The sequence below is a fragment of the Thermothielavioides terrestris genome, chromosome 1 (assembly GCF_000226115.1).
Source record: "Thermothielavioides terrestris NRRL 8126 chromosome 1, complete sequence".
In the NCBI taxonomy this organism is placed as follows: Eukaryota; Fungi; Ascomycota; class Sordariomycetes; order Sordariales; family Chaetomiaceae; genus Thermothielavioides; species Thermothielavioides terrestris.
Genome location: NC_016457.1, coordinates 8,794,330 through 8,820,281, shown reverse-complemented (window position 1 = coordinate 8,820,281; position 25,952 = coordinate 8,794,330). Strand labels below are relative to the sequence as shown.

General features: G+C 49.3%; 5 protein-coding genes across 5 annotated transcripts; 3 read left to right on the top strand and 2 right to left on the bottom strand.

Moving 5' to 3' along the window:
- Positions 1-10,849: 10,849 nt before the first annotated feature.
- THITE_2110683 (uncharacterized protein) lies at positions 10,850-19,836 on the bottom strand. The gene is made up of 7 exons (XM_003650787.1): positions 19,271-19,836; positions 19,097-19,167; positions 17,694-19,022; positions 16,558-17,447; positions 15,096-16,337; positions 11,777-15,031; positions 10,850-11,686 (listed from the first exon to the last, which is right to left on the bottom strand). Exons 1-7 carry the CDS (start codon positions 19,333-19,335, stop codon positions 11,216-11,218), a joined length of 7,323 nt encoding a protein of 2,440 aa, XP_003650835.1. The 5' UTR covers positions 19,336-19,836; the 3' UTR covers positions 10,850-11,215.
- Positions 19,837-20,349: 513 nt separating this feature from the next.
- Positions 20,350-21,443, top strand: THITE_2110682 (uncharacterized protein). Its single transcript, XM_003650786.1, has one exon. It carries the CDS (start codon positions 20,436-20,438, stop codon positions 21,309-21,311), a length of 876 nt encoding a protein of 291 aa, XP_003650834.1. The 5' UTR covers positions 20,350-20,435; the 3' UTR covers positions 21,312-21,443.
- THITE_2110681 (uncharacterized protein) lies at positions 21,444-23,614 on the bottom strand. The gene is made up of 3 exons (XM_003650785.1): positions 23,382-23,614; positions 22,289-23,233; positions 21,444-22,223 (listed from the first exon to the last, which is right to left on the bottom strand). Exons 1-3 carry the CDS (start codon positions 23,473-23,475, stop codon positions 21,577-21,579), a joined length of 1,686 nt encoding a protein of 561 aa, XP_003650833.1. The 5' UTR covers positions 23,476-23,614; the 3' UTR covers positions 21,444-21,576.
- Positions 23,615-23,767: 153 nt separating this feature from the next.
- THITE_2110679 (uncharacterized protein) lies at positions 23,768-25,237 on the top strand. Its single transcript, XM_003650784.1, has one exon. The coding sequence runs from the start codon at positions 23,830-23,832 to the stop codon at positions 25,021-25,023; it is 1,194 nt and encodes a 397-aa protein (XP_003650832.1). The 5' UTR covers positions 23,768-23,829; the 3' UTR covers positions 25,024-25,237.
- Positions 25,238-25,426: 189 nt separating this feature from the next.
- THITE_2169703 (uncharacterized protein) lies at positions 25,427-25,732 on the top strand. Its single transcript, XM_003650783.1, has one exon. It carries the CDS (start codon positions 25,462-25,464, stop codon positions 25,693-25,695), a length of 234 nt encoding a protein of 77 aa, XP_003650831.1. The 5' UTR covers positions 25,427-25,461; the 3' UTR covers positions 25,696-25,732.
- The last annotated feature ends 220 nt before the right edge of the window (positions 25,733-25,952 follow it).

Here is a 25,952-nt window from a genome sequence, read left to right as displayed (position 1 = left end):
GGCTATTTCTAGTTCAAATTGAAGCTCTTTGACAGGGCTCTAATACTTCGTATACCAGCCCTTGGCCTTGCGTACGGCCTGCAGGCGCCTAGGCATCGAATCGATTAGCCGGTCGATCAAATCCTAGGGCACCCTCTCCTATATAGCCCGCAACGCATCAGCTACCTTGGCCCTGTTGGCCTCCGTATCCTTTAGAAGATACAGGCTAGGGAAGTCTCTACATAGGATTTCCTTTATTTTCTTCTACATATGTTCGATTAAGTTGAGATCTAGGCTATAAGGAGGGTGCTCCTAGACCTAGATGCTATACTATTCCAACTACTCCTTCGTCTTAGCTGTAATATAGATTTTTACGTTATCCTAGAGGAAAAAGGTGCTAGGGCAGTAGAATGGAAGTAGGCCTTCTTCTAGAGCCTAGATATAGCTATTGGCTATATATCCTTAGTATAGAGAATCCTTATCCTAGGTCATCACTACTAAGGGTAACCTCCTCCCCTTCTAAATCATCCCCTATACTATCATTGTAATCTCAGCCTTGATATAAGCCTAGATATTAACGACCTCTTTATTATATTTATACTCTAGGGTATAGAAAACCTAACCGTTAGGCGTATCTAGGGTAGTTTGAACGGAAGATTCGTCGGAGTAGGCCCCCTAATTTTCAAGTTAACAAGAGCTACTAGAGGGGTTAGAATACACTTGGCTATACCTCTATCAAATCTTAGACCTTGTTCTTCAACTCTTTTATATACTGTAGCCAAAGAGCAGCTATTTCTTCGTTTAGGGCGATCCTCTTAATCGAATAGAATTTTCAACGATAATGCTTGCCTAGGACCTTACGTAAGGTGTTCTTAACGACTTGGTGAGGGTAGGCCCCTAATAGGGCCGTCTAGTTTATCTAAAGGTTCCATTTAACTATCTAGACTATATATTGAACCTAGGCCTTGTTGAGCTTCTTTGGCTAGCTACTATATAGCTTCGTTTCGACGGTTCTATATTCTTCGAAGCGTTTGCAAGTGTTGGAGATAGTGGTTAAACTGCATTGGAAATTAGAGGCTAAGACCTTACGAGATACCCCAGCCTTTCGAGCCGCAATAATAGTAGCCTTTTTAGTATCTAACAAAAACTTCCACTTCCCTCGAATAGAGCGGACATTGGGCGACAATTCTAGCCTAAAAGCTCGCATTTTAGCCTGCAATTGACGAAGTTGTAGTAGTTGGAAGAAAGAGGGTGGTTGGGGCCAAGGCGCGTACGCGATATGTAAGTGGGTCGAGTGGGCCAAGTGTAAATCTACTTTTTAACTATCTCTTTACTTACGCTACTCCTTTGCAACCCTATAGCATATATTGAAGGCTATATAAAAGCCTCTACAATTGATATACTTTAGCTAGTGCTTAGCTAGGTTAAGTCGAATAGCCCTAGCCACTAGGTACCGCTGCCCTACGTTGCTTAAATACAGTTGATTATACTATCTCTATTACCTTATTAAACCTAGGTAGATATATTACAAGGTATATAGAGCTTAAGCTCCTATTCTACTACGATCTAAAGTAGTATACTCGCTAATTAAAAGGTCCTATTATACTTGTCCTATATTAGATAGTAGGCGTTGAAGTCGCCTATAAGTATATTGCGCCCCCTTAGCTCCTGCTCTACTAAGGCGTAAAGTAGCAACCGCTACCCTAGCTCCTAGTTAGACAAGTAGATAGACTATACTATAAAGAGGTCTAACCCCTCCTTTTTAAATGTTATTGCCGCTTAGTCTTCCCTAGCTTTAGTAGACTACATTGTATAGTCGAAGCGCTTACTTACATATAGCGCTATCCTACTAGTACTATATTATCTTATATCGCCTACCTTGCCTATAAGATAGGGCTAGTAGGGTTGTATTTAGGTAGATCGGCGGCTTTTAAACCGCTACTAGGTTAAACTCCTCTCTTCCCTCTAACACTTAGTTAAGGCGGTGCCTACTACTATTAGTATTCTAGTAGAGTACCCTTAGTGTTATAGCTATATACTCGGTATAGAATAGAGGCCCTTAGTTATAACTATATTAGGCTATAAAGAGGCTTCTTCGTACTTAAACGCCAATTGCGAAGGAACTGTTGAGCTAAAATCGAATCTGACAACGCGAGTGTTCTTAGTATACCTAGTTACCCCTATCTACGATATTATAGAGAGGGCGTAGTAGCTATATAGGTCGCGATAGCGATGGCAATAGCTTAGTAGCAGGCTCTATAGGTTACTATAGGTTACGACACTGTAGCTAATATACGTAAGCACCCCGACCGATGCGACCGAAGATTTAGGCTCCCTCCTATAGAAGCTATAAACGATCGGAATATATATACCAAGGGCGCTAGCGATAAGAGATCAAGGCTTTTATAAGAGTTCTATGCCTTAGTGTCGCTAGAGATATAGCTATATATATAGGCTACTATATATATATACTATCGTAAGATATTTTGAGATAAGCTAAACTGCTTTTACGATATATATAAGCTATATAGAAGTGTCGACTATATAAAAGAGGAGGTTATATAGATAAAGAATAAAGTTAGATTATAGGCGAGCATTAGAGGTACCTAGGCGAGGACCTAGGCCTAGGTAGTAGGGCAGGGCGTAGCTACAATGGTGGCGCCCTAGCTACTTAAAAGCTATATATAGTATATATCGAAGAAGCTATTCTATAAGCTTATAGTAGACCTTAGGCAAGTGTCTACGGATATTATCAACAGGAGTATAGGCAATATAGTCTAGGTGGTCAATGTAGCTATAGCTATAATAGAGGCGACGATAGGAGGTAGTAGAAGTAGTATAATTGTAGTATAGAAGTTACTAAAGAGTAGGAATATAGTAGTTATATTTAAAGAGGACTACTAAGCATAGTTCGCTAACACGGACAATAAGGCGTAGATTACTACTATATTTAGGGCGACTATAATACTTAAGTGCTATACCTTTATAGTACTAGCGAAAAGCATTTAGCTAGCTGCTTTAACGAGGTATAGAGACGACGTCGACCGTTTAGCAATGGACTTAGTAAGTGTTACACGAACAAAGTAGGTTGCTACCTAGTCTCGTCAGCCAAGCAGCGGGGCACTCAAACCAAGCAGGAGCTTCGAAGGAGTGCAAGATAGATGTATTACAAGAGTATAGAATATAGGCAAGTGCCCACCTAAATACAAGAGTGTAGTGGCCTGTACGTAAGGTGGCCTATGCACTGTTGCAGGGCCCAGTGCTATTGTGGGGCCCAGTGGGCCCACACTTGCGCAGTTGGCCACAGGTGGCTATAGGTGACCTACAACTGCGTATAACAATTGCCCCCCCCTACGAACAAATAGAAAAGCTGTCCTTAGCTTGCAAGTCCATTGTATCTTGCACCTCAACCATCCAATCCATTCAATCCATTCAATCCACCTATCGGGTTCCTTGATCGGGGCGACTAGCCGGTCGAGTTCTTTGATCGGGGCGACTGATTGGAGCGATCGATCGGAGGTTGGAGCGGTCGAAAGGATGGGAGCCGGGCCGGGGCGACGAGGTCTTTAGAAAAAGTGGTCGCGATTGACAGTCGGAAGGATAGGAGCTAGGCCGGGGCGACGAGGTCTTAGAAAAAGTGGTCGCGATTGACGGTTGGTCTTTGGGAGCCGAGCCGGGGCGGCGACGAAGTGTTGAAGGTCGCGATTGATGTTGTTGCCCTAGATATCGACCTCTAGGTTAGGTCTCAGGAGCTCGAGGGCTTCGCAATACTTAAAGACCACCTAAGTAAGCAAAACCACAAGTGCTTCCTAGCAGGGCACTCGGGGCACCTACGCCTATATATAGTTGCCTAAGCTATATAACGCGGTACTGCTTAGGCACACTGTTGATGAACACTGGCTCCCTTACAAAGGAGTCTTATAGTTCATGGTATAGGTTCAAGTCCAGTAGTAGGCACCACTTGTTATACAAATAAAGTGGGTTGCTACCTAGCCTCGTTAGCCAAGTAGCGGGGCACTTAAACTAAGCAGGAGCTTCGGAGGAGTGCAAGATAGATGTATTGCAAGAGTGTAGAATACGGGCAAGTGCCTACCTAAATACAAGAGTGTAGTAGCCTGTGCGTAAGGTAGCCTGTATACTGTTGCGGGGCCCAGTGCTATTGTAGGGCCCAGTGGGCCCACACTTACGCAGTTGGCCACAGGTGGCCATAGGTGACCCACAACTGCGTATAACAGTAAGGGAGAACAAGGTCTAGATTATATATATAAGGCTATATACGCTATAGGGCAATACTAAGGATAGTTAAAAGCTATAAACGATATATATATTGGTTGAGCTTTATATAATTAAGGAAGCTATAAGGCTTATCGACTAGAGCGTTCTACTCGACTATATAGTCTACTTTTATAAACGTTTTAAAGGTATAGTATATACAATTTTATACTTTAAATATAGAAAGTAGAGATATAAGGCAATATTATATAAGAAGGAGGAGGTATATTGTTTAGTTTATATCTATATAGTATATAGCGATAGTAGTACTATAAAAGAATAAGAGAGGTAGTGCCTTATAAAGACCGACCTAGCTAAGCACTAGCCAAAGTATATTAACTATAAGGGCGTCTATATAGCCTTTAATATAAGCTATAAGGTTATAAAGGAGTAGTATAAACGTATAAGAGAGCAGTTCCTCGACTACTTACTTATATTCTATATACCTTAGCCTTAGACAACGATAGTAGTAGGGCTAAGTATATAGTGTAGTAGCTAGGAGGACGAGTTAGGGGAGTAGTATCTAAAGAAGCGCTCTACTAAGGTAGGCTAGCCTATCGATATCTAGAGGATAGGGCGCTCTAATAATATAGACCTATTCCGGTTTAGAGTACTCTTATAAACGTTCTAGAGAGCTAGGGTATAGAATAAAAGCGCTACTTATATAGCGCCCCTATACGATATAAGTATAGAGCTAACGTTGTAGCCTAATATAGTTATAACCAAAGGCCCCTATTCTATACTAAATATATAGCTATAATATTAAGGGTACTCTATTAGAATACCGATAGTAGTAGATACTACCTTAACTAGGCGTTAAAGGAGAGAGAGGAGTTTGACCTAATATTAGTTTAAAAGCTACTAATCTATTTAACTACGACCTCGCCTACCTTGCTCTATAGGTAAAGTAAATAATATAAAATAATATATAACGCTAATAGAGTAATATTGTATATAAATAAGCGCTTTAATTGTATAATATAGTCTACTAAGGCTAGGGAAGACTAGATAGCGATGACGTTTAAGAAGAAGGGGTTAGACCTCTTTATAGTATAGTCTATCTACTCGCTTAATTAGAAGCTAGAGTAGCGATCGCCGCTCTACGCCCTAGTAGAGTAGGAGCTAAACGGGCGTAATATACTTATAGGCGATTTTAACGCCTACTACCTAATATAAGATAAATATAATAGAACCTCCTAGTCGGTAAACGTGCTACTTTAGATTATAGTAGAATAGGAGCTTGAGCTTTATATACTTTGTAGTATATTTATCTAGGTTTAATAGGGCAATAGAGATAGTATAATCGACTATATCTAGGTAATATAGGGTAGCAGTACCTAGTGGCTAAGGCTACTTAACTTAGTAGGCTTAGACTATATACTCTAAATAGCTAAAGTACTACTAAAGGGGAGTAGTAGTAGAGCTATTGTATTACTAGGCTATAGCTAAGCGCTATTAGACTATAAAAGGTATAAGGCTAAGGTATAGTTCTTTACTTTATTAAAGGAGGTTAATATAGTAGAGGAGCTTAAAGATATAGTAGATACCTTAATATATAAGCTAACTAATATCGTAGATATAGTGGCATTATATTAGAAGCTTAATTAGAGATCCTATATATTATAGTAAAACTTTAAAGTTGATAAAGCGATATAAGAAGCGAGGAGGGCTAGGTATACCTAGTGATCAAGCTATATAGTAAGCTCCTAAGTGTACTACTATAAGGTAATATAGTAGTTTAAACGCTATACTAGCTAGTTATAGACGCTATATTAGCATTGCTCTTTCGCTAGAGCGTCAAGGGAATAAAAGCTAATATAGGATATTAAGAGGTAGATATAACTTTGAAGCTACTAATGCCCTAAGCCTCTAACGTTGCTAGCACTTTAGCTAGGGCCTAGCGAGCCCTAGAGCACTATAATATATACCTAAAAGGCTAAAGCGCTAGTAGAGCGCTTCTTCCCTATACTATAAGCGTAGTATAATAGTATCCTCAACTAAGACTAGCTTAAAGAGTCTTTTTATAATATTATATCTATTAATTAAGAAGTCTATAATACTAAGATTATAGAGATTATAAGCTATATAGGATTAAATAAAGCGTTTAGTAAAGACCTCTTTATTAATAAGTTCTTTAAAGCTTATAACAAAGAGGGTAAGCTATTAGAGGTACTTATAGCGATTATATACGTTTACTTTAAGCTAGAGCACTTCCTATATAGATTCTACGTTATATAGGTAGTCGTCCTTAGGAAGCTAGGGAAGTCTCTAAAATAGCTAATAGAGATAGGAGCGTACTATCTAATATCGTTACTTAGTACAATAGGCAAAATTATCGAAACGGCTATTATAGACTAAGTAATATATATAGCTAAGGCATATAAGCTACTCCTAGAGATATAGATAGGCTTCTAGCAATATAGGTCTATAGAAGTAGCGATCTAGGTAGTAACCAATATAGTTAAAATAGTATAGGTATACAACGCTTATACCTTGCTATTGCAACTAGACTTAAAAGGCGCTTTCGACTAGGTCGACTAGATCTAGTTATTATATACGCTCTAGGAGCTAGGCTTTAAGAGGAAGTTGATTATACTTCTAAAGAGCTATTTCGAAGATTATATAGCGCGCTTATAGTTCGATAGGATTATAGTTGAGCCTATAGCTCTATAGTAGAGTATACTATAGGGCTCGCCACTATCGCTAGCGCTATTTATCCTTTTTATTACCCCCCTATTTTATACCCTTAAGGCGTATACTAGGCTCTTAACGATCGGGTATATAGATAATACTAACCTCTTTGCATTTAGATAGGATATACTAGTATACTACTATATGTTAGAGAGGGGGTTTACTAAGTACGAGAAGTAGGTAGTGAAGCAAGGTATATAGTTTAAACTAGTAAAGAGCGAGCTTATCTACTTTACAAAGGCGTAGTAGCTATATATAAAGGTTATCAACATTTTAGGCGAAGGCTAATTAAGGCTCGCTCTAATAAAGTCGACAAGGTTCTTAGGCGTATAGCTAGATTATAAGCTCTCCTTTAAAGTATATAAGAAGGTAGTAGAGGCAAAGATAGCTATATAGAAGTTCGCCTTTATAAGGCTTATAGCAAAGACGTATAGGGTATATATTATATAAGCTTAAGAGATCTATATAAAGGTTATTTAGAGTATTCTCTTATATAGAGCAGTAGTATAGTAATATACGACACTAGTTAGAGGGACCCCCTATAAGATTGTTTATAGCTTTAGTATAATGTAGTTGGGCTATTTCTAAGTAGTCGCTAGCGTATATAAGGCTATACTAATCTACAACTTCGAAAGTAAGACCTAGGTACCCCCTATCGATCTATATTTTAACTACTAGATAGTATATACTAAACAAAGGCTCTAGAAGACAGGGCTTATATAGCTTCTATACAATATATATATAAAGGTAGTATTAAAGCTAAAGAGGAGGCGCTATATACGTCGTACCCTAGAGATAAAGCTAGCTATAGGGGATTCCCCTATAGAATAAAGGCAAGTATAGGCTAAGGAATAGCTCCTTTTATACTACCCTATAGTAGTAGAAGAGGTATAGAGCGAAAGTAGCGAAGACAACGAATAAAGGCTTTAAGAGCCTTAGCTTTATACTAACGTAGATATAGTTATAGTAGAGGAGTAAAAGATATATAGAGAGTTGTAGATATACTATATAGACGCTAGGAGACTAGAGAGGGTACACTATAAAGAAGTAGTTGACCTATATAGCCTAGAGCCCCCTATCTAGATACTATAGGTGTATAAGGACCTTAGTAAAATATAGAGCTCTCTCTTTATATAGGTATATATAGGAGCTATTAGTCTAAAGCAGTTCCTATTCTAGAAAGGTATACTAGATACACCTACACTGCTTTACTACTATAGCAAGGCGCCTAAGACTATTGCCTACCTAGCAATATATTACAAGGACCTAGCGGTTACTATAGGAAGACCTAGCGTCTAAGACCAATATACGCTGCTTATACTACTTAGGAGTAGGAGAGGTGTTTAGGCGCTTACAAGATAGCTAATATGTACTAGGCGCCTATAGGAGTACTAGCTAGCGCTTAAGCTAAATGTCGAAGGCAAGGTAGGTTACAAAGAAGCGACTGAAGGCTCTATAAACGTATAGCCAATAAATATATAGCAACTAGGGCAGCGTAATAGGGGAGCCTCTAGCAGATAGCTACAAGGATAGTAGTATAAGTAGGGGGTATAAGAGGAAGAAGAGGTATAGGAAGGTCGGCCTTTAGCCGCTCTCTTCGCGTATACTACACGCCTAGCGGCTAGGGCGCCTACGCTAGGAGCGTATTATATAAGCAAGTAGTGTGCAACAGGCTATATAGGCTGCTATATCTCCGTCGCTACTAGGCTAGAAAGGTGAGTTCTAGCAAGTTGGAGAGAGGAAATTGGAGAGGCCTACCCTATATAGTAGGAACGTAGCGCGAGTACTATATGTAAGTGGTATATATAGAGGTAAAGGGACCGCTTGCCCTTAGTAGCGAGGCGCTAAGTGCCTCTTCGATATAAGATTTAATAATAATAATAATAATATTAGGCTATAAAGCTAGCTCTATACTTGTATTATATAGGGGCACTATATAAGTAGTGCTCCCGTTCTATATCCTACTTCCCTAGAACATCTATAAGAGTACCTCGAATTAGAATAGGTCTATACCGTTAAAGCGCTCTACCCTCTAGATATCGGTAAGCTAGCCTACCTTAGTAAAGCACTTCCTTAGGCGCTACTCCCCTAACTTATCCTCCTAGCTTCTATACTATATACTTGCTTTCGCTATCATTGTCGCCTAAGGTTAGAGTATATAGAATATAAGTAGATGGTTAAAGAACCGCTCCCTTATATATTTACACTACTCCTTTATAACCTTGTAGCTTATATCGAAGGCTATATAGGTACCTCTATAGTTAATATACTTTAGCTAGTGCCTAGCTAAGTCGGTCTTTATAGGGCACTACGCCTTTCGCTTTCTTATAATACTACTATTACTATATACTATATAGATGTAAACTAGACAGTGTACCTCCTCCTCTTTATAGAACACTGCTTTATACCCCTATTTCCTATATTTAAAATATAGGATCGCTTACGCTACATCTTCGAAGCGTTTATAAGGGTAGACGATATAGTCGAGCAAAACCCCTTAGTTAATAAGCCTTATAGCTTCCTCTACTATATAGAGCTCAATCAATATATATATTGTCTATAGTCCCTAACCGCCTTTAGTACTACCCTATAGTATATATAGCTTTATATATATAATCTAGACTTTGTTCTCCTTCGCTAAGTCTACCACTAAACGGTCAAGGCTATCTCTATACCTCGTTAAAGTAGCTAGCTAAACACCCTTCGCTAGTACTACGAAGGTATAGCGTTTAAGCACTATAGTCGCTCTAAATATAGTAGTAACCTATACCTTATTATCCTCGTTAATAAACTATATTTAGCGATCCTCTTTAAATATAACTATAACGTTCCTACTCTTTAATAGTTTTTATACTACAATAACGCTATTTCTATCACCTTCTATAGTCGCTTCTATTATAGCTATAGCTATATTAACTACCTAGACTATATCCTCTACACTTTTATTGACAATATCTATAGACGTTTACCTAAGGTTAATTATAAGCTTATAAAATAGCTTCTTCAATATATACTATATACGGCTTTTAAATAGCTAGGGCGTCGCTATTATAGCTATACCTTGTCCTACTACCTAGGCTTAGGCCCTCGCCTAGGTACCTCTAGCGCCTATCTATAGCCTAACCTTGTTCCTTATCTATATAACCTCCTCTTTTATATAGTCGACGCTCTTACGTAGCTTATATATATTATAAAGGCAGTTTAGCTTATCTCGGAATACCTCGCAATAGTATATATATATAGCAGCCTATATATATAGTTATATCTCTAGTAGTACCAAGGTATAGAACTCCTATAAAAGCTTTAATCGCTTATCGCTAGCGTCTTCGATATATATATTCCAATCGTTTGTAGCTCCTATAGGAGGGAGCCTAAGTCTTTAGTTACGTCGGTCGGGGTATTTGTATATATTAGCTACAGTGTTGCAACTCGTAGCGCCCGCTATCGGGCTACCGCTATCGCCACTATGGCCTACGTAGCCGCTACGCCCCCTCTACAACATTGTAGATAGGGGTGATTAGGTATACTGAGAAAGCTCGTGCTGTCGGATTCGATTTTAGCTCAACGGTTCCTTTGCAATTGGCGTTTGAGTGCGAAGAAGCCTTTCGCGCCCTAATATTATTTATATTAATATATATATCTCTGTATCTTATATCGCTCTACTTCACTACACCCTTCAACCTTATAGTATATAGATAGTTATAATTTAAATGTAAATCGTTTATATATATATTGCCTATAGTATTTAGTCAAGCATTGTCTACTTATATATTAATAGTTTTCTCTCTCATTCTTTAAATGTAAAGTCTTTAGTCAAGGATTAACTTAGGTATAACTCTTCTAGCACTCGTTTTGTCTTACTATTTTAAAACCCTTTTGCTTTTAATAAAGTTATATATTAGGCTAAGCTTAGCTAAGGTGCTATATCTAAGATAGATGGGAGCTAGTCTAATAACTACCTAGGATGCTAAAGTAGTTTAAAGGCATAACTCGGTTTGCTTTAGTTAATTATATCTATATTATTCTGCCTATCTCGCCTTTACCACCCTACGCTGTAAGAAAGAAATAAAATAACTTGCCTTAGAGACATAAACACACCTAGAACAACATAAAAAAAAAGATAAAAAATATTGTACAAGAAGGTCAATGACACACTGCAAGAACACAGCGTTGGGTTTGACGCCCTGCTATGCTAGAAAGCGCTTCTCAACCGAGGGCACCAACTTCTTGACTATGCGGCCAATGAATCGCTCCGAAGATACCAACCAGTCTCTCACCAAAAGCTGCACCATCCTATGTAATGCTGGCAGAGGTTCTCGAGCTTGGTGGCTTCGATGATGAGCTTGTTAACTTGCTCAGCTACGACAAGCTCTTCGTCTGGTTTGAAGTCTCGCCCAGTGAGTTTCTGCGAAACGCGGTCGAGGACCTCAACTGCCCTCGCGTTCTGCACCTCAGCCATCTCGTTTGCTCCGTTGCCATTGGCCATGCTGCCAGGTGGCGCAGCCGAGGAATTGGTGCGCGCGCGGGTGCGGGCTCCCGGGGGTGCTCCCGTCATGTTATCGACACCTGCACCCTGAGCGGCGAGGAACTCAGTAGGGGCAATAGGCCCGTCAAGAATTGAGGGTCGGCGAGCCCGCGCAGCATGAGGGCCAGCAATCGCTTGTTCCCGTTCTGAGATGAAGTGGGGGCCGGGCGGGCTGGCAGGGTTTGTAAGGCGCCATGTGAGCAGCGGATCATGTATAAACTAGAGAATAAGTCAAGGCGCATTGTGGTCAGCGGAGACTATTGTAGCCTAGCACATGTGACAGCGTGGGAAATGAACAACGGCACTTACAGCCTCCAGGACAGCCATAACGCTCTCCTTGTTGTCACGCAGGACTCTCATCACATGCTCGCACGTTGTGCGGAAACTGCCTTCGATGTTGCTAACCTCCATGGCGTAGGTAAGCATCCTGGTGAGTCTGAAGGGCACCCGTTCCGGATATTTCTCTCGCTTCATCGCCACCTCGAAGCAGTCGCCGAAGTCGATGTGGATGATCTTGCCTGTAATCCGATCGAGCATCAGATTACTAGGGTGCCTGTCGCCTAGACCTAGGATGTATCCGACCATGGACATGACGCCGAGGGAGCGCGTGTAATTCGTCCGCCTGTCCAGCCACGCCTCTGAACTCTTGCTCTTGAGCCAGAGAACGCGGTACAGGTCTTGGCCCGTCGTGTTGTCCAGGGCATAGCCAAACACCTCGACCTTTTGCATCAGGGTCAAATTGTCGTAGTCCGGAGCCATCTGGAGCATGATCCGGTGCTCGATGTTAAGGAGGATCTTTCTGGACTCCCTGTACTCCTTGATGAGGTGGTGGATTGTATCGCTGTTGGGCACCCAGCCGAGCAAGCCCGAGTTCTGCGGCAGCGGGATCGCTGGGAATCGTTGAATGCTTAGATGCCGCTTGTAGCACTCGGAATCGTTAGCCAGGAGGGTGTTGCAAAGGCCAAAGAGCTGCATGACGCGCTCGTCTTGACGCATATCCTCGTGGCCCTTCAACAAGAATGCGTAAGTTTTACCGTCACTTCCGAAGATGTTGAGCTTCCTGGGGTGCTGCTTTGAGTTGATTACGCTCAAAGTACCATCGAAGCCCATGATCCTGACGATTTCCTCGCCGCTGCGGTACGTTCCCGGCACCGCAAGGTCAAGATCCCTGGCTTGAAGCAGCTCGGGAGAGCAGTATGTCAGCTCAAGACTTGTCATCTGGGGCAGCTGTCGGCTAATGCGGCGGAACACTTGGTAGTAGAGGTCCCATGCCTGGTTGAGGTCGTTGACATCCTGAGAGTGGCGGTACTGGCGGCACCATTCACGGGCCTCGCTCAGATCCCTGCCGAACGTCTGGGTGAAAGAAATCTCTCTGAGCGTCACCGGGCCCTTCTCGAGCATATCATGGAGGGGTTCCAGGACGTCAAACATGCCCTGGATGTTGTGGTCACCGAAATACAGCCGGGAGGCTTCCTCAAGCCCCTCCTGCCAGAGTTCGTGCCACAGGACCGCGACTCTGATAAGTTCGCGGCTCACAAGGTCGGCCTGCTCCACAAGTTTGGGACTGTGTTGGCGCATGCTCTCCATGATTAGACTAGCCGTCTTGGATCGCCGCGTGCTTTGCCGCGACTTCATTGCCACCGTCAATGGATAGACGAGCGCTTGTGGGTGTGCGCGCCCGACGTCGGACAACAAAGCGTGGATCGACGCCTGCACCCGCCTGTTGGGCTGGTTGATGCGGGCAATGAGCTGGGGTATGACCTCGAGCCAGGTATCGATGCTGACACGGGCGAAGCCATCCGTGACGGCGGCGATGACCTCTTGATGACCACCGTAGGTGAGCCACAAGGTTAGGAGGCGAAGCGTGTCCTGCAAAGAACTACCGGACGAGAGCGCGATCGACTCGAAAAAGCCATGCACGGCCGGGACAACGTGGCGCGTTAGGATGCTGCTATGCTCCGGTCGTCCCTCCACCTCCCTCTTGGGCGCCAGTGCCTGAACCACCTCAAAGTTCGCGAGAGCCCAAGCATGCCAGGCCTTGTACCATCGAGGGTGGTAGTGCGTCGCTTTGGAATAACAGTCAAGGATTTCCTGGCGCCGAGTGTGTTGCCAGTCGTCTTTGTGCAGCGTCATGATCCAGTCGCCTTGTCGGAGATAGCACTTTGCGAGTAGCACCGTTTGTTCAAGCCAGTGCCTTTGCGCCTCCGCACCCAAGACCGCCCCTTCGTCGAAGTCGGCGTACCTGGCGTGGTTGAGCCCGTCCCCGATGCTGTTTACAGCCTGCGCAGATGCGTTCAGCTGCAACCTCGCGCCTTCCACTCGGCGGGCGGTCTCCTCGGTGAACCTCTTAAGGCAGTAGAGTGTCCGCTCTGCAATTCCGCGGTCCGAATTCCGAACGCCCGGCTGCTGACCCATTTCCCACTGGAACTTGAGCACAGCGTAGACTATGGGGGATGCGATACGTTCGAGACCCGGACTTGTTGGCTGCTCGAACCAGTAAGGTATGACGGACTCCAGTGGCGCATCGGTGTTTATGAGGTGCTTCAGAGACTTCTCCGCCAGTCCCATCCGCCCAGACTTGCGACACAAGTTGGCAAATTTCGTCCACATGTGCATGTTCTCTTGCGGAGTGAGAACAAGAGACCTCAGCCGGAGCGTCCGCTGCCAAACCTCGACATTGCGCTGGCAGCCTTTCAGGCGGGTCTCCCAAGTCGCTCGCAAGGTGGCACGCTTCTCCGGGCCACTTTGTTTGTAGACTATGAGCTCCTCTAGCTCGGCGAGCATCTGAACCCTCACGACAACCTGGTAGGCGCGGTTGTATGACTCGCTGACCAGGGCGCTGAGCTCGGTGTCGAGGCCTTCTCGGGCTTGTTGGATGAAACCTAGGGCTTCCCGGAACTGGTTCCGATGCAGGGCGAGAATGGCGCCGAAGAAGGCGCGGTCGGGCGAGAAGCGCTTCATCGACTGCAGGTAGATGTCCATCGAGTCCCACTTTCCAAGACCCCATGCTGCCGTGGTCGCCAAGGCCGCGATCCTCCGCTGGATTTCCGGGCCAGAGTTTGCCCAGGTCTTGCCAGCCAAGGCCGCCAACGAATCCCACTCGCCCAATGCATGGTAGCAACGCATCTTGCCCATGACGATGTCGACCGGCGTGGGCTGATCCTCGGGCAGCTCCCGTTCCCTCTGGCAGTAGAAGTTGAGCGCTTCATCCCAGCGCTCCAGTTTCTCAAACCAGCTCTCCCGCAGTTGGATCCCTTCTTTGTAAGCCTTGACCTTCCGCAGGATCCCAATGGCGGCATCCGACTGCTGCAGCTGGTTGTTGATCACGATGAGGGCCTCGACCGCGTGACTGTTGTGATCCTGTAGGAATTCAAGCTCCTTATAGTGGAGGGCCTTAGCGTATGCATGGCATCGTGCGGCCTCGCGGCCCAGGACACGGATGTCAATCGGAAGCGCCTTGTCATCGTGCTCCATGAACTCTGCAAGATTGAGCAACTGGCCCAAGAGGTCAGGAGGGACATTTTCGGACTTGATCGTGTTCTCAATGTTCGTGATCAGCTCTTCCTAAAAAACCGAGTTTGTTAGACGCAGAGCCTCCCATAGCTTTCCGTTTTCGGGGCGCGCATACCTGGTAGGAGTCGTACAGCTCGCTCCAGCAAGAAACAAACGCGGAATTGAAGAGCTCCCTCGCGAGAGGCTGATAATTGCTCGCCAGGCTGGCGCAGGCTCGAAGGGAGTGGTTCGGCGATTCTGTCAGCAGCGTCGTGCTGAGTTTGCGGAACCACTCATGCCAGTCGTCCTTAGTCGCTTTGCCTTTTGTCTCCCACGCCTGTCGCAGATGCACCGGGTTCAGATCCAGCTTCCTTGGCGGGTTGTTCTCGGACGGGTAGGGCTCCACAGCGTTGTCCTCAAACCGGGGGGCGAGGTTCTGCGGCAGCGCCTCTCCTTTCTTGAGCTTCTCAACAGCCTTGTCGTAATTGGAATGCTGAATGCCGTACGTGACGATGGCCTTTTCAACAGTATGCTCGAAGTGCAGATAGTCCCGGCCCAGCTGCAGCATGAGCGCACAGAGGGTGTCGAGCGCGGCCACCCTGAGACTGGGTTCCTGACTGGCGAGGACCCGAGTCAGGGCGTGGATGATCTTGGAGGCATAGTCATTCAGGTTCACCATGCTGGACAGTTTTCCAATCGTCTCGATGGCCGACTTCCGCAAGAACATGGGCTGCGCAGGGTTGTCAAACAGGCGCACGAGAACGGGGATGATGAGGTGCATGTATTCTTCTGCGCTGGAACCGAAGACTAGAAAGGCGTGAAATATTTTCTCTGTGGGCTGTCGTTTTGTGCTCGTGTCCTTTTCCAGGGCTCCAAGCATCAACGGGAGCAGACCCGCGAGGTAGACCTTGAACTCGCCCTCCAAAGAGCGGGCGATAGACTCGATGAGGGTCAGGATGGTCGTCTGCAACGAGGAGGTGGTGTTCCAGAAGTCCTGCAGGACGGCGATGATATCCGGCAGGTAGACGCGGATGTGCTGACGAACGATGCTAACAAGCCTGCCCAAGTGATTGAAGTAGTAGTCGAGCCGGGCTGGGCTGGATGCCCTGATAACAGCAATGAAAGCGGGCACGACCCGATCAAGGAACTGGACGCACTTCAGTCCCAAGGTAATGAAGATGCTCATGATGGCATCCACCACATTCCCATGCCACTGCAGCAAGGACTGATCCTTGAGAATCTGGAGCAGGGCGTTGATGGCGACCGTAGGGTAATAGTCTTCCTGAGAAGGGGTCAGACCTCCCATCATGAGGGACACATCGGTCTGCTGGGTCGCCTCGGGGCGCCGTTGCGTTTGCGGGGTTCGTTCTTCGACCTGCTGTTTGCTTGTTTTAGCCTTGGCTTGAAACGGCGTCTTGAGTTGTCTCCGGGTTTGGGCTGTCGGAAAATGCGGTGGGACAAAGTCTCTGTCCACTGCCTCACCCACGTCGTCGTCCGAATCTGCCATGGTGGGATTGGCGAGCGACAACGACGGGAAGTGGGAGTGATGTTGGGGGGTGGGGGGGGGGGGGGGGGGGAGAAGAGCTGAGAAACTGTACCTGATACTTGTAAGGGTCGAGTGCACCCAGGATACCCATGAGCTTGATCGTCTCTTGGCGTAGCGGCCCGTGTTGAGGCTCGCCTCTAATGATGGACTGTAGGATCTCCAGTAGCTGTGGATATTCGAGGTAAGGTTTGATGACGTAGCCGGCGTTGCTCGCCAGTTGCCCGAGGGTATGGAGTGCCGCTTCCCGTTTGATGGGGGCGCTCTGGTCCTGTAAGGCGTCAATGATGATAGGCATGAGGCTGTCCTTGTAAGCGAGCATCTCCGCGCCGCCAACTGTGCAGAGCTCGCCAATCGCCTGCAGGATGGTCGCAGCTACCGAAGGGGTCGGGTCGGAAGCCTTGGGGAGGAGCACTTCGGTGATGGAGCTGACATAGGGCTTGACCAAATCCTGGGCATGCTGTGTAAGGAGGCTGAGCAGCTTTGAGCTCTCCTCCTTGCTCCTCGGCACGTCAGTGTACTCTAGCTCGGTCAACATCTGTATGATTGTCTTGCGCAGCTGGGGTATGACGTAAGCAGGGTTATGACGGGCCAGCCGGCCGATGATGGACACGGCCACTTCCCTGACGGCAAACTGCTCATCATGAAGGGCGAAGAACAGGGTTCGAATGTTCTCGGCCTTGGCCAAATGCTGATCGAATCGCTCGTCGAGCGCAGCGAGCACTGTCCGTCGAATCTTGGACTCAGGGTCCGAGACTCCTACTGTCAACAGCTTCTCGACAACATCGGCAACGACTTGGAGGGCGTGATAGCTCGTCTGGTTGACAATGGGATCGCGGACGTAGAGCTGACAGCACGTGAGGGCGGCGGCCTCGCGGATCTCAGGATCGTCGTCCTCGACGTATTTGATGGCGACATCACGGACGAACTCGTTCAGCACGTGGCCTATACGTCATGTCAGTACACCTTTCAACTAGTCTTGCATCGGCGAGATTCAACGGGCACCGTTGGAAAAACGCATGGGTTCTTCAACGACCAGCGGGCACCTCGTCGAGACGCTGTTCCAGGGGAAGAGCGAGAGGAAGTGTGGGAAGCACAGGGAGGGGAGGAGGAGGCAGGGCGAATTGGGAAGAAGGGGGGAGGGCTGGTGCGGCGGTGTATTTTGCGAAGAGATAGATAGGAGATAATTACCTGAGAAGTCAAAGCTGCCCAGTGTATTTAATGCGAGCTTCACCTCAGCCTTGCCTCGCTCGTGCACTGAAGAGTCCCTAGGATCTCGAGGAATAGGTGGAATGGCCGATATCGCTGTTGCATGTGGTGCTCCAAGCGGCCGGAAGGGCTCACCACACAGAACCTTGCTCAGCATGTTGAGAAGTCGCTCCTGGATTGTGGGTTTGACGGGAGGAATGTAGAAAGCCATGTCGACCAGAGCTTGGGTCAGCTGGGGAGTGAGCTCGCAGGCGAAGATGGGATCTAGAAGGGCCTCCATATATTTGCTCAGCGTTTGGCCGACCGCCACGGCGAGCCGGCTGATGCAGCCAAACACCGGATCGACAGAGCCGCGCTTTCGAGATTGCACGCTGAGCCCTTCGCGGACATGGATCAAGACACCGTCGAGATAGGGTGCGATGGAACTCTTGACCGAGTTGGCAATGTCGCCAATGGCGAGGAAGGCGTCGTTCCGCTCTTTCTCCTTTTTGAGCATGCCTGAGAGGTAGACCATGAACTTGTGCAGGTAGGTCGCACTAAATTCGGTCGGGGCGTAGTTGGCTAGGTGGGGGATGAGGGAGACAACGGTTTTGCGGATGGCTGGATCGCGCGCATCCCTGTGGCGGAACACGATCTCGCAGGCTTCCTGGTAGTGGCCTTGCATGTACATGCCGCCCTGCTCGAGAAGTTCATTGATGACCAGCAGCGAGGCATGGATGTTTTCGACAGTGTTCGTCTTGAGGCCCTTGACCGCCTCTGTAAACATCTTGTCCATCCATTCCTGCTTCATCTCTTGGTCGCGCTCCCGGATAATCCTGAAGCAAGCACTGACGGTCTCGCTCGACGTGGTCCGGATCAAGTGTCGAGGATCCCGCAGTCCGATCCAGATATGGTCGAAAACGAACCCCACGTAGGGGTACATCAGAGTGGGCGCATTCCTCGCCAATTCGCGAAGTACCAGGGTGGCACTGTATCGACGCTCCTCGACACGATCGGACTGCAGCCACTCGAGCGCTGTGTGTACCTCGGCATCCACAAGCTCCGAGATCAGAGACCCTCCCGGCTTGCACAGCTTCCCAAGGACCACCGCAGCAGGCTGTATGGGGTTGAGGTCCTTTCCCCGCAGGATAGTCCCAATGTATTGTTGAAAGCGGCTGTACTTCAGCGCGGGCTCTATGCCGTCGAAATCAACCAGCGCATCGAGGATGTAGACGCCGGCCATCTTGTCATATGTGTCCGCACCCTGGATCAAGGCCATGGTCTTTTGATTGACGGTGTCGAAGAAGCGTTGGAACTGCTCGGCACCCATCTCTAACTTGCAAGTTAGCAACGAGGAACACATCGAGGAAGGAACAAGGAACCTGGGAGGAGCGGGCAGTGCTGACCTTGCTTCGCGATATTGACCAGGTCTCGGACCTGGCGCGCAGCGCGCTTTCGTTGATCTTCCGCATGGTTCCTATTATAAGAAGCCAAATCAGCTGGATTGCCCAAGTCAAACGGACAAACCATGAGGCTCGGGCGCTCCAATCGGGCAAGGGCGAAACACAGGTGAAGCGTACCGGTTCCTGGCTTCTCTGATATACTGGTCCAGCGCACTGGATGCTTGGTCCCTAATTATCGACATCATGCCCGAGTTTGTCCTCTCGCAACCTCCTGTCGGGACTGGGCAGTCTGGTTCAAGCGTGCAGCGCTATGTTGGTTGTCGATGACCCATAGTCGGTTGTCATGCTCTGGGCCGCAGACCGAACTTGGGTTACGATTCCTGCTAAAGGGAGACGGGTCACAAAATTCGCTTGTGTCGGGCTGGTCGAAACTGAACTGGAGCTGAAGCTGGCGCTTGGTGGTGGGACGAGGTTGACGGGAACGCGGCTGACGGGAACGCGGTTGATGTGAGTGCAGCCCAATGCTGCTGGAACCTGCTGATACCGGTGCGGGAGTTCTGGACAGGTTTTGCTGGATGCAAACCTGAGAGACTCGCGTAGTTAGAGGTAGTTATCGTGACCTCGGCACGCGGAGGTAATCAAGCTTTCGCTCAAGAACTCGAACTTGCGCCAGCTGTTGCCTCCAGTGACGAGAGGGCTGAAGGGCAACATGGGCTATCGCACTGGTGATCAGTTGATTGCCGCTGTTACGGTCGCACGTGGGGTGGTGTGTAACAACCTAGTGGACTGTGCACCTTACAGCGTGCCGGAAGTTCGGTACGTACCGCAGATCGAACTTGCGCTCTCCATGCAGACGAGCATCTGCACTAACATGAAAATACCTTGAACGAGTGGGCCTCACGCTTCTGATTCCTTCTGTATATTCCGTACAAATACATTCTTGGGTAATGTTACCCGATGTCCGCACATCACCTTACGTCTCAGGTCACTGCGCAAGGAATAATGTTTTGTGCTGGTTTGCTGTCCAATACGGATATGGTACTTAATCGAGTATTTTACGCGCAAGCGATACAAGACAGGACGTGTGCACTGCTGAGGGGCGTTACCTTACGTATCGAGTTGAGTGGTCGCCGCCTCAACTCACTCGATAGGAAGGTAACCGTACTCTGACTCGCGCATCGGGCTGTTCTCCGCAAAGGTGATCGGCCACATTCTTCCCTCCCATCAGGCTGTTGTATAATTTTGCCATCTTTTATTTCCACCAAGCCGCAACCTCGTCCCCGCAGCCTTGTCCCTCGCCTCGTCATATACTGGGCTGAATCTTCCTACCAGTCTTCGAACGATGGGCAACGACGGCGGCTCGATCCCGACACGCCGCGAACTGGTTAAATCGGCTGCCCGGGCGCCGACAGTAAGCGAACTCAAGGCAACGGCGCTCGAGAATCTCAGCCATGCGTGGACCCACGATCCATTGACTTCGGAGCGTCTTGATATGGAGAATGTGGTTTCAGATTGGCGCGGCCGTCTGTACAACTATGAGTCGGTTCTCAGGGGCTTGATGCCGAGTGGCAAGGACGACGCCGCTGTCGCTCCGGCGCTCATGAACGGTGAGTCGCCGGAATTGACTTTCGCGTCGACCGGCATCACATCGCTGCGTGACGTGGTAAAGCTCAAGTTCAGGCGCTATGCGCCCCCTGGAGCCAAGGGACAGGAAATCTGGGCCTGTCCGCTTTCGCTGAAGGAGTTGGGCCCCGCAACAAAAGCGGTTTACCTCGTGCCATGCGGCCATGTTTTCGCCGAGGCGGCCATCAAGCAGATCCAAGAAGATGTCTGCCCCGAGTGCAGTGAGAAGTTCCAACCCGAAAACGTCGTCCCCATCCTGCCGACCGAGAAGGCCGACCTGGACAGCTTAACCACGAGGATCGGCGATCTCCGGGCGAAGGGGCTCACCCATAGCCTCAAGAAGGACAAGAATAACGGCAAGAAAAAGCGCAAGGCGGAGGAGGCAACCGGAGATGGTCCGGGTAGGCTAAATGAGTCTGCAAGGGATGGGCGAGAAGATGAGGACGGGGCAACTACAAAGGCGGCGTCTAAAGTCGACATCAGCAGTCGAGTGAGCCGCATCAACAATGCCATGACCGCGTCTCTGACAGCAAGAGTCCTCGCGGAACAGGAGGAGCGTAACAAGCGGCGTAAGCTGGCCGCTGCCGCAAAATAATCAGGTGTTGGAGCTGGGGAGGAGGAGGGGGCTGACGGGGACCTGGTCTCAGCGACCTTTTTCGTCTGCTGCTGTTTGATGCGCGATTGATGCCGCCGCCGTTCCTCTGCGAAATGCATACAATGTCGCGCTTTTCCACTCAGGGTACAAGAAGATCGGTCTACTGCCTCGACTCTAGTGCCATTGTGTACAATTGCCAGATTCCCAGACAATCCTACTCAGGAACACAACTCCCTCTTGGTACCACAACATGACCTCAAGAGAGCTACAACTCGTCCTTGGCCACCGCGGCGGGCTCCTGGGCCTCTTCGCAGGCAGCTGGTGTCCCTACCTCCATCTTGTAGACACATTTCTCGGACTCGGTCACGCGCCAAAGTTCGTCCGCCTCGGCGCACACGAGCCAGACATCTGTTCTCCGGTTCGGGCCGTTCCAGCAGCCCTGACCGTTCTCGTACCGGAGCACCATCCGCTCGCCCTTGCCCAGGCTCTTTCCATCGGCCCTCTCCTCCTCGTCCGCGAACTCCTTGTCGATGCTCACAAAGTAGCCCATGTTCGTGTTGCCGTGGCCCTTTTTGCTCTTCTGTGTGGTCCGGTCGATCCAGCAGAGCTCATACTCGTATTCGCCCACGTCGCTGCTGATGCACTTTCCCTTGAGGGCGCGGAAAATGTCGTCCGGGCCATAGTCCTTCTCGAGATCGCGCTGTTGCTCTTCCAGCGTCGACGATTTGGACGAGAACTCACTCTTCGCCGCATCCAGCGCTTCCCTGGCCGCGGTGACCAGCCGAGACTCGCCGCCGCCACCCCGGTTGTCCGCCAATATGCCATTCGCGACGGCCCAACTGCGCAAAAGGTTGATCTTGTCGCGGATAAAATCGCTGACTGGGCGCGGTAGATACGCCTCCCAGTTGTAAACTACTGCCGTTAGCCTTACGAAAGTTGATGGAAGGGTTATTGACTGCTAGGGCATCGAGACATACCAACGTCTACATCGCTCGCATCAGGATTCTCGAAGTCGGCCCAGTTAATGCCTGAAGTCTCGCCGTCCTCTTTCAGCATCTCCATGATATCAGCGTCCGCGAGGTCGGATTTCTTCTCGCTAGCCCGGCCAGCAGCATAGTCTTCCCAGTTCTTGACTGCCGCCTTGACGCCTTCGTCATTGAAGTTGGGGTTGTACTCCTCCTTCAGCTTGCGGAGAATGTCCTCGAGCTGCTCGACCCTGTCTTGCAGATCGTCCCGTTGGTCCAACACATCGTCCAGGGCATTTCGGAGCTCGGAAACGCGAGCTTTGGCCAGGCTGACTAGCACGCCAAGTTTCCCTCCCTGGCCCTCGGTCTTGACGACCTTGTTCCTCTCGGAGCGCTCTACCTCCTCGTACTTCTTTTGTAGGTCGGCTTGTTTGGTCTTGAGACCCTCGAGTTCCGACTTCAGCGCAGCAACCTTGGCCTCCACCCTGCGGCGCAGCTCCCGGGCCTCCTTCACCATGGTCCGTCTCCGCTTCAGCGACCTCTCCCTGGCCTGCCGGCGCTCCTGCTCGAGGCGACGGTGCTCCTTGCCGATCTCGTCGCAGCGGTTTTCGCATTGAACCCCACCGACATGCGCGAACTCGTCACTTCCGTCACAGCACAGCTCGTAGTCGCAGACGCCGTCGTTGACGTACATGAAAGGTATGTAGCTCCCAACATGGCCCGCATTGGCGCACCAAAAGCCGGGTAGGGCATTCGTTGTGTTAGTGCTGCCCGTTACCGAGCCGGGGAGGGGCTGCTCGGGCGACATCGAATCGATGTGCGAGCAGGCCGCGGTGCCTGGCTCATCGGACCCATCGGGGCAGTCGCACGAGTTGTCGTTGATCTGGGATGACGAGAGGGTAATGGAGGGATTGCTGATGCACGTAAAGGAGGATTTGCTCGTGTAGAACTTGGCAACTGTGCGGAAGTCACTTCTCAGTTCATTGACGCTCCCAATTGGCGGATCGGTGCTGCAGCGAACGCTGCAATCTTCAGGACCGCGGTGTCGGGTGGTGCTGCGAAATGCTGCACCAGGCCGAGAGATAGGAGGGGGGGAGCGACTTACACTCGGGTCCAACACCCCGCGGCAAGCTATCAGCTGCAGCTAGAGGGCCATGAGCAAGGGCGCTCAGAAGCGCCAATGCCCATGTCCTTTGCATGATTGACCTGTTGGTGCCGTCCCAGAGAGATCAGGCCGTCTCTTTCAGAGTTGCCCGCACCTCGGGTGCGTTAATCGGCGCAGGAGGCGGCAGGGACAAGGACAGCTTGCCGCTTGGAGGCATCCTGATGTGACAGCTGTTACAACTGGTGGTCACGTGGAAGGCAGGGTTGTCAGCGAGCTTGTGCCACCGTCCAGGGTGGTTTGCCTGCCGGACAAGCGATCTGCCGTGGGGCCATGACAGGGCCGACCTGCCCCACCAATGTCCAACGAGGTGCCAATCCAGTCTGGAATAAAACTCCATCCTTCAACCTCCTGCCACACAGCAACTAAAGAGCGCTCTGAATCCGTCATCATGTCTTCTTCCTCCGGAGATGCGCTTGAAACACTGAGCGTCTTGATCACAAATGCACTTACGCTCGTCGGCCAACTCGAGGAAGCTGTGTCCAGGTTCTCGACCGTTGACCAGACGAGCCCTTCGAGCCAGGCGCCGCCATTACCACTTCAAACTGCTGCAGGCGATGGCCCTCTCGATGCGCTCTCGCTCGCACACGACTCGGCAGCTCTGATCAAGGCACATGCGACCAAAATTTCCCTCCTTATCATTACCGAGCCATTCACCCCGACGGCCATTACGAAGGTGCTCCGAGAGCTTGTCGCCAGCCCTGTGCCCAGCCTGGCTGCCGCAGTCGAGGCGTGTACGCCGGAACGGTACACGCGATGGCTCAGGCAAGATTTGGCTTGGCGCGCCGGGCGCGTGCTGAAGGAGCTGAAGGAACTGCTCCTGCGAGTTCCCAGGGACGGCAAAGTCCTCTCGGACGCCGAGAAGAATGCGCCGGCAGGGGCGGGGGGCGGCAGAGGCAGCATTGTCACCACTGGCGTCTTGTGGTCAGCTTGCGATGACGTTATGGTGTTTGCCAGGCGGGGATTTGCTGGAAATTTGGCGCACAAGATTAACCAACTCAATGATACACTGAAGGACGTCTTGGAGGAGTTGAAGGAATGGGGCGAAACGGAAGATGATGACCTCGACGGCGATGAGGGCAGTGACGACAGTGGTGAGGACGGCGCTGGTATCGCTCCGGCTACTTCAAATTCTGAGACCAGCGTGACGCCGGCGACGCGAGACACCCAAGCTCTCTTGGACGACCTAATGAACTCCCAACGATTCATCCCTCGCGACGACCCCGACAAGATCCGAGAGAGACTGGAGTCGTGCCTCAGGAGGCTTCGCCTAACCTCCCTGCTCTACCAAGCCACTGTGAAGCGCAGGATCAAGCCCTTGCCGGACCTGCCCCCGGCTTCGCAATCGGACGTGTCCGCCCGGTTGGACGAAGTCGTCGTCATTCTCAAGAGGTTACCGGAGCGGTTTGGCAGTCTCGCTATGGCATTCTACGACCTCGATCCAGTCGAAATTGACCGCTTGATGGACGAGTGTTTTTTTGACGCCTTCGCTGCCTCCGAGCTCCTGGCCAAACCCTGGGAGGGACAGAAGGACGAGTTCACCGACTGGGCCCTGAAATTTCAGGTGGAGATCAAAAAAGTTTGAAGTGGGATTTTTGCTGCTCGATGCTGACCTCGGTTTTCCTCCATCACCCGCCCGTTTCGATGGCTGTTCAGGGCCACGCAGGAGTCCACCGCCATTTCGGCTCCCAAGACCTGACAGCTCACGCCACGTCCACTTTGTGGAAAGGATCATCGGGTTCCTTCACTCTGAGGCACTGCGCTTCGGCTCCGACATCTGGAGTTGCTTGCCTGCCGGATTGGTTGGTCTCGCCTTTAAAAAGCTAGCCGAGATTCGCCATCTCTTCGGTCAACCTCTGAGGAATCCGGCTCCGCTGCTGAACGCCGGCCCAAGCCCCAGTTGTCACATTCACGGTTCCGGGCCCGTCATGGCGCCCAATCGCTCATCAGATGAGGGAAGGGAGGCCGCTTAGGTTGAGATGTAGCACGCCACCAGTCATGGAAGTTGCTTAGGATGTCTGCAATGGCCACAGCTCGTGGCGGTAGGTTCGCCAATCGTGCCGCGCCAATCGCTCGGATAGAGTTGGCGTTTTTCGGCAGCATGTCGCCGATGGTGGTGGCAACCATCATCATCCGGCCCAGAAGGGGTCATACGGCAGGGCCAACGGGCATCTACTTGCTCATGAACTGGTTGTTTGGGTGCTTGTTGGTTAAGGGGCAATATATTTGGCTCCCCGAGTCAGCCGAGCTTCGTTGATTTAAGCTTGGGGCTCAGGTGTGGAAAGTTTGACTTCGCTCATGCGGGAGGACGGCTTAGCACGTGGATTCCTCGTCTATTTTTGTGGCTTCCCAAGTGTTTAGCCGCCTCTGGACCATGCCGGGCACTGATTACATGTAGTTGTTTGAAGTACTTGCGCTTGAGGAGCCTATCCATCATCAGCTGGTCCTCAACAGACGTTGTGAGGGGAAAGCAAGCGTGGTAATAACGCCCCCGGGAACGACCTCAGGATACTG

What these genes read in the sequence shown, in the direction of transcription:
- THITE_2110683 (XM_003650787.1), bottom strand. Translation starts at nt 19,335, where the DNA reads ATGTCGATAATTAGGGACCAAGCATCCAGTGCGCTGGACCAGTATATC. An exon ending in ATCAGAGAAGCCAGGAACCG is followed by an intron (nt 19,168 to 19,270) that starts GTACGCTTCACC and finishes TTCTTATAATAG; the next exon opens with GAACCATGCGGAAGATCAAC. An exon ending in TCGACCCTTACAAGTATCAG is followed by an intron (nt 16,338 to 16,557) that starts GTACAGTTTCTC and finishes ACAAGCAAACAG; the next exon opens with CAGGTCGAAGAACGAACCCC.
- THITE_2110682 (XM_003650786.1), top strand. Translation starts at nt 20,436, where the DNA reads ATGGGCAACGACGGCGGCTCGATCCCGACACGCCGCGAACTGGTTAAA.
- THITE_2110681 (XM_003650785.1), bottom strand. Translation starts at nt 23,475, where the DNA reads ATGCAAAGGACATGGGCATTGGCGCTTCTGAGCGCCCTTGCTCATGGC. An exon ending in GCGGGGTGTTGGACCCGAGT is followed by an intron (nt 23,234 to 23,381) that starts GTAAGTCGCTCC and finishes ACTTCCGCACAG; the next exon opens with TTGCCAAGTTCTACACGAGC. An exon ending in TGCGAGCGATGTAGACGTTG is followed by an intron (nt 22,224 to 22,288) that starts GTATGTCTCGAT and finishes TAACGGCAGTAG; the next exon opens with TTTACAACTGGGAGGCGTAT.
- THITE_2110679 (XM_003650784.1), top strand. Translation starts at nt 23,830, where the DNA reads ATGTCTTCTTCCTCCGGAGATGCGCTTGAAACACTGAGCGTCTTGATC.
- THITE_2169703 (XM_003650783.1), top strand. Translation starts at nt 25,462, where the DNA reads ATGGCCACAGCTCGTGGCGGTAGGTTCGCCAATCGTGCCGCGCCAATC.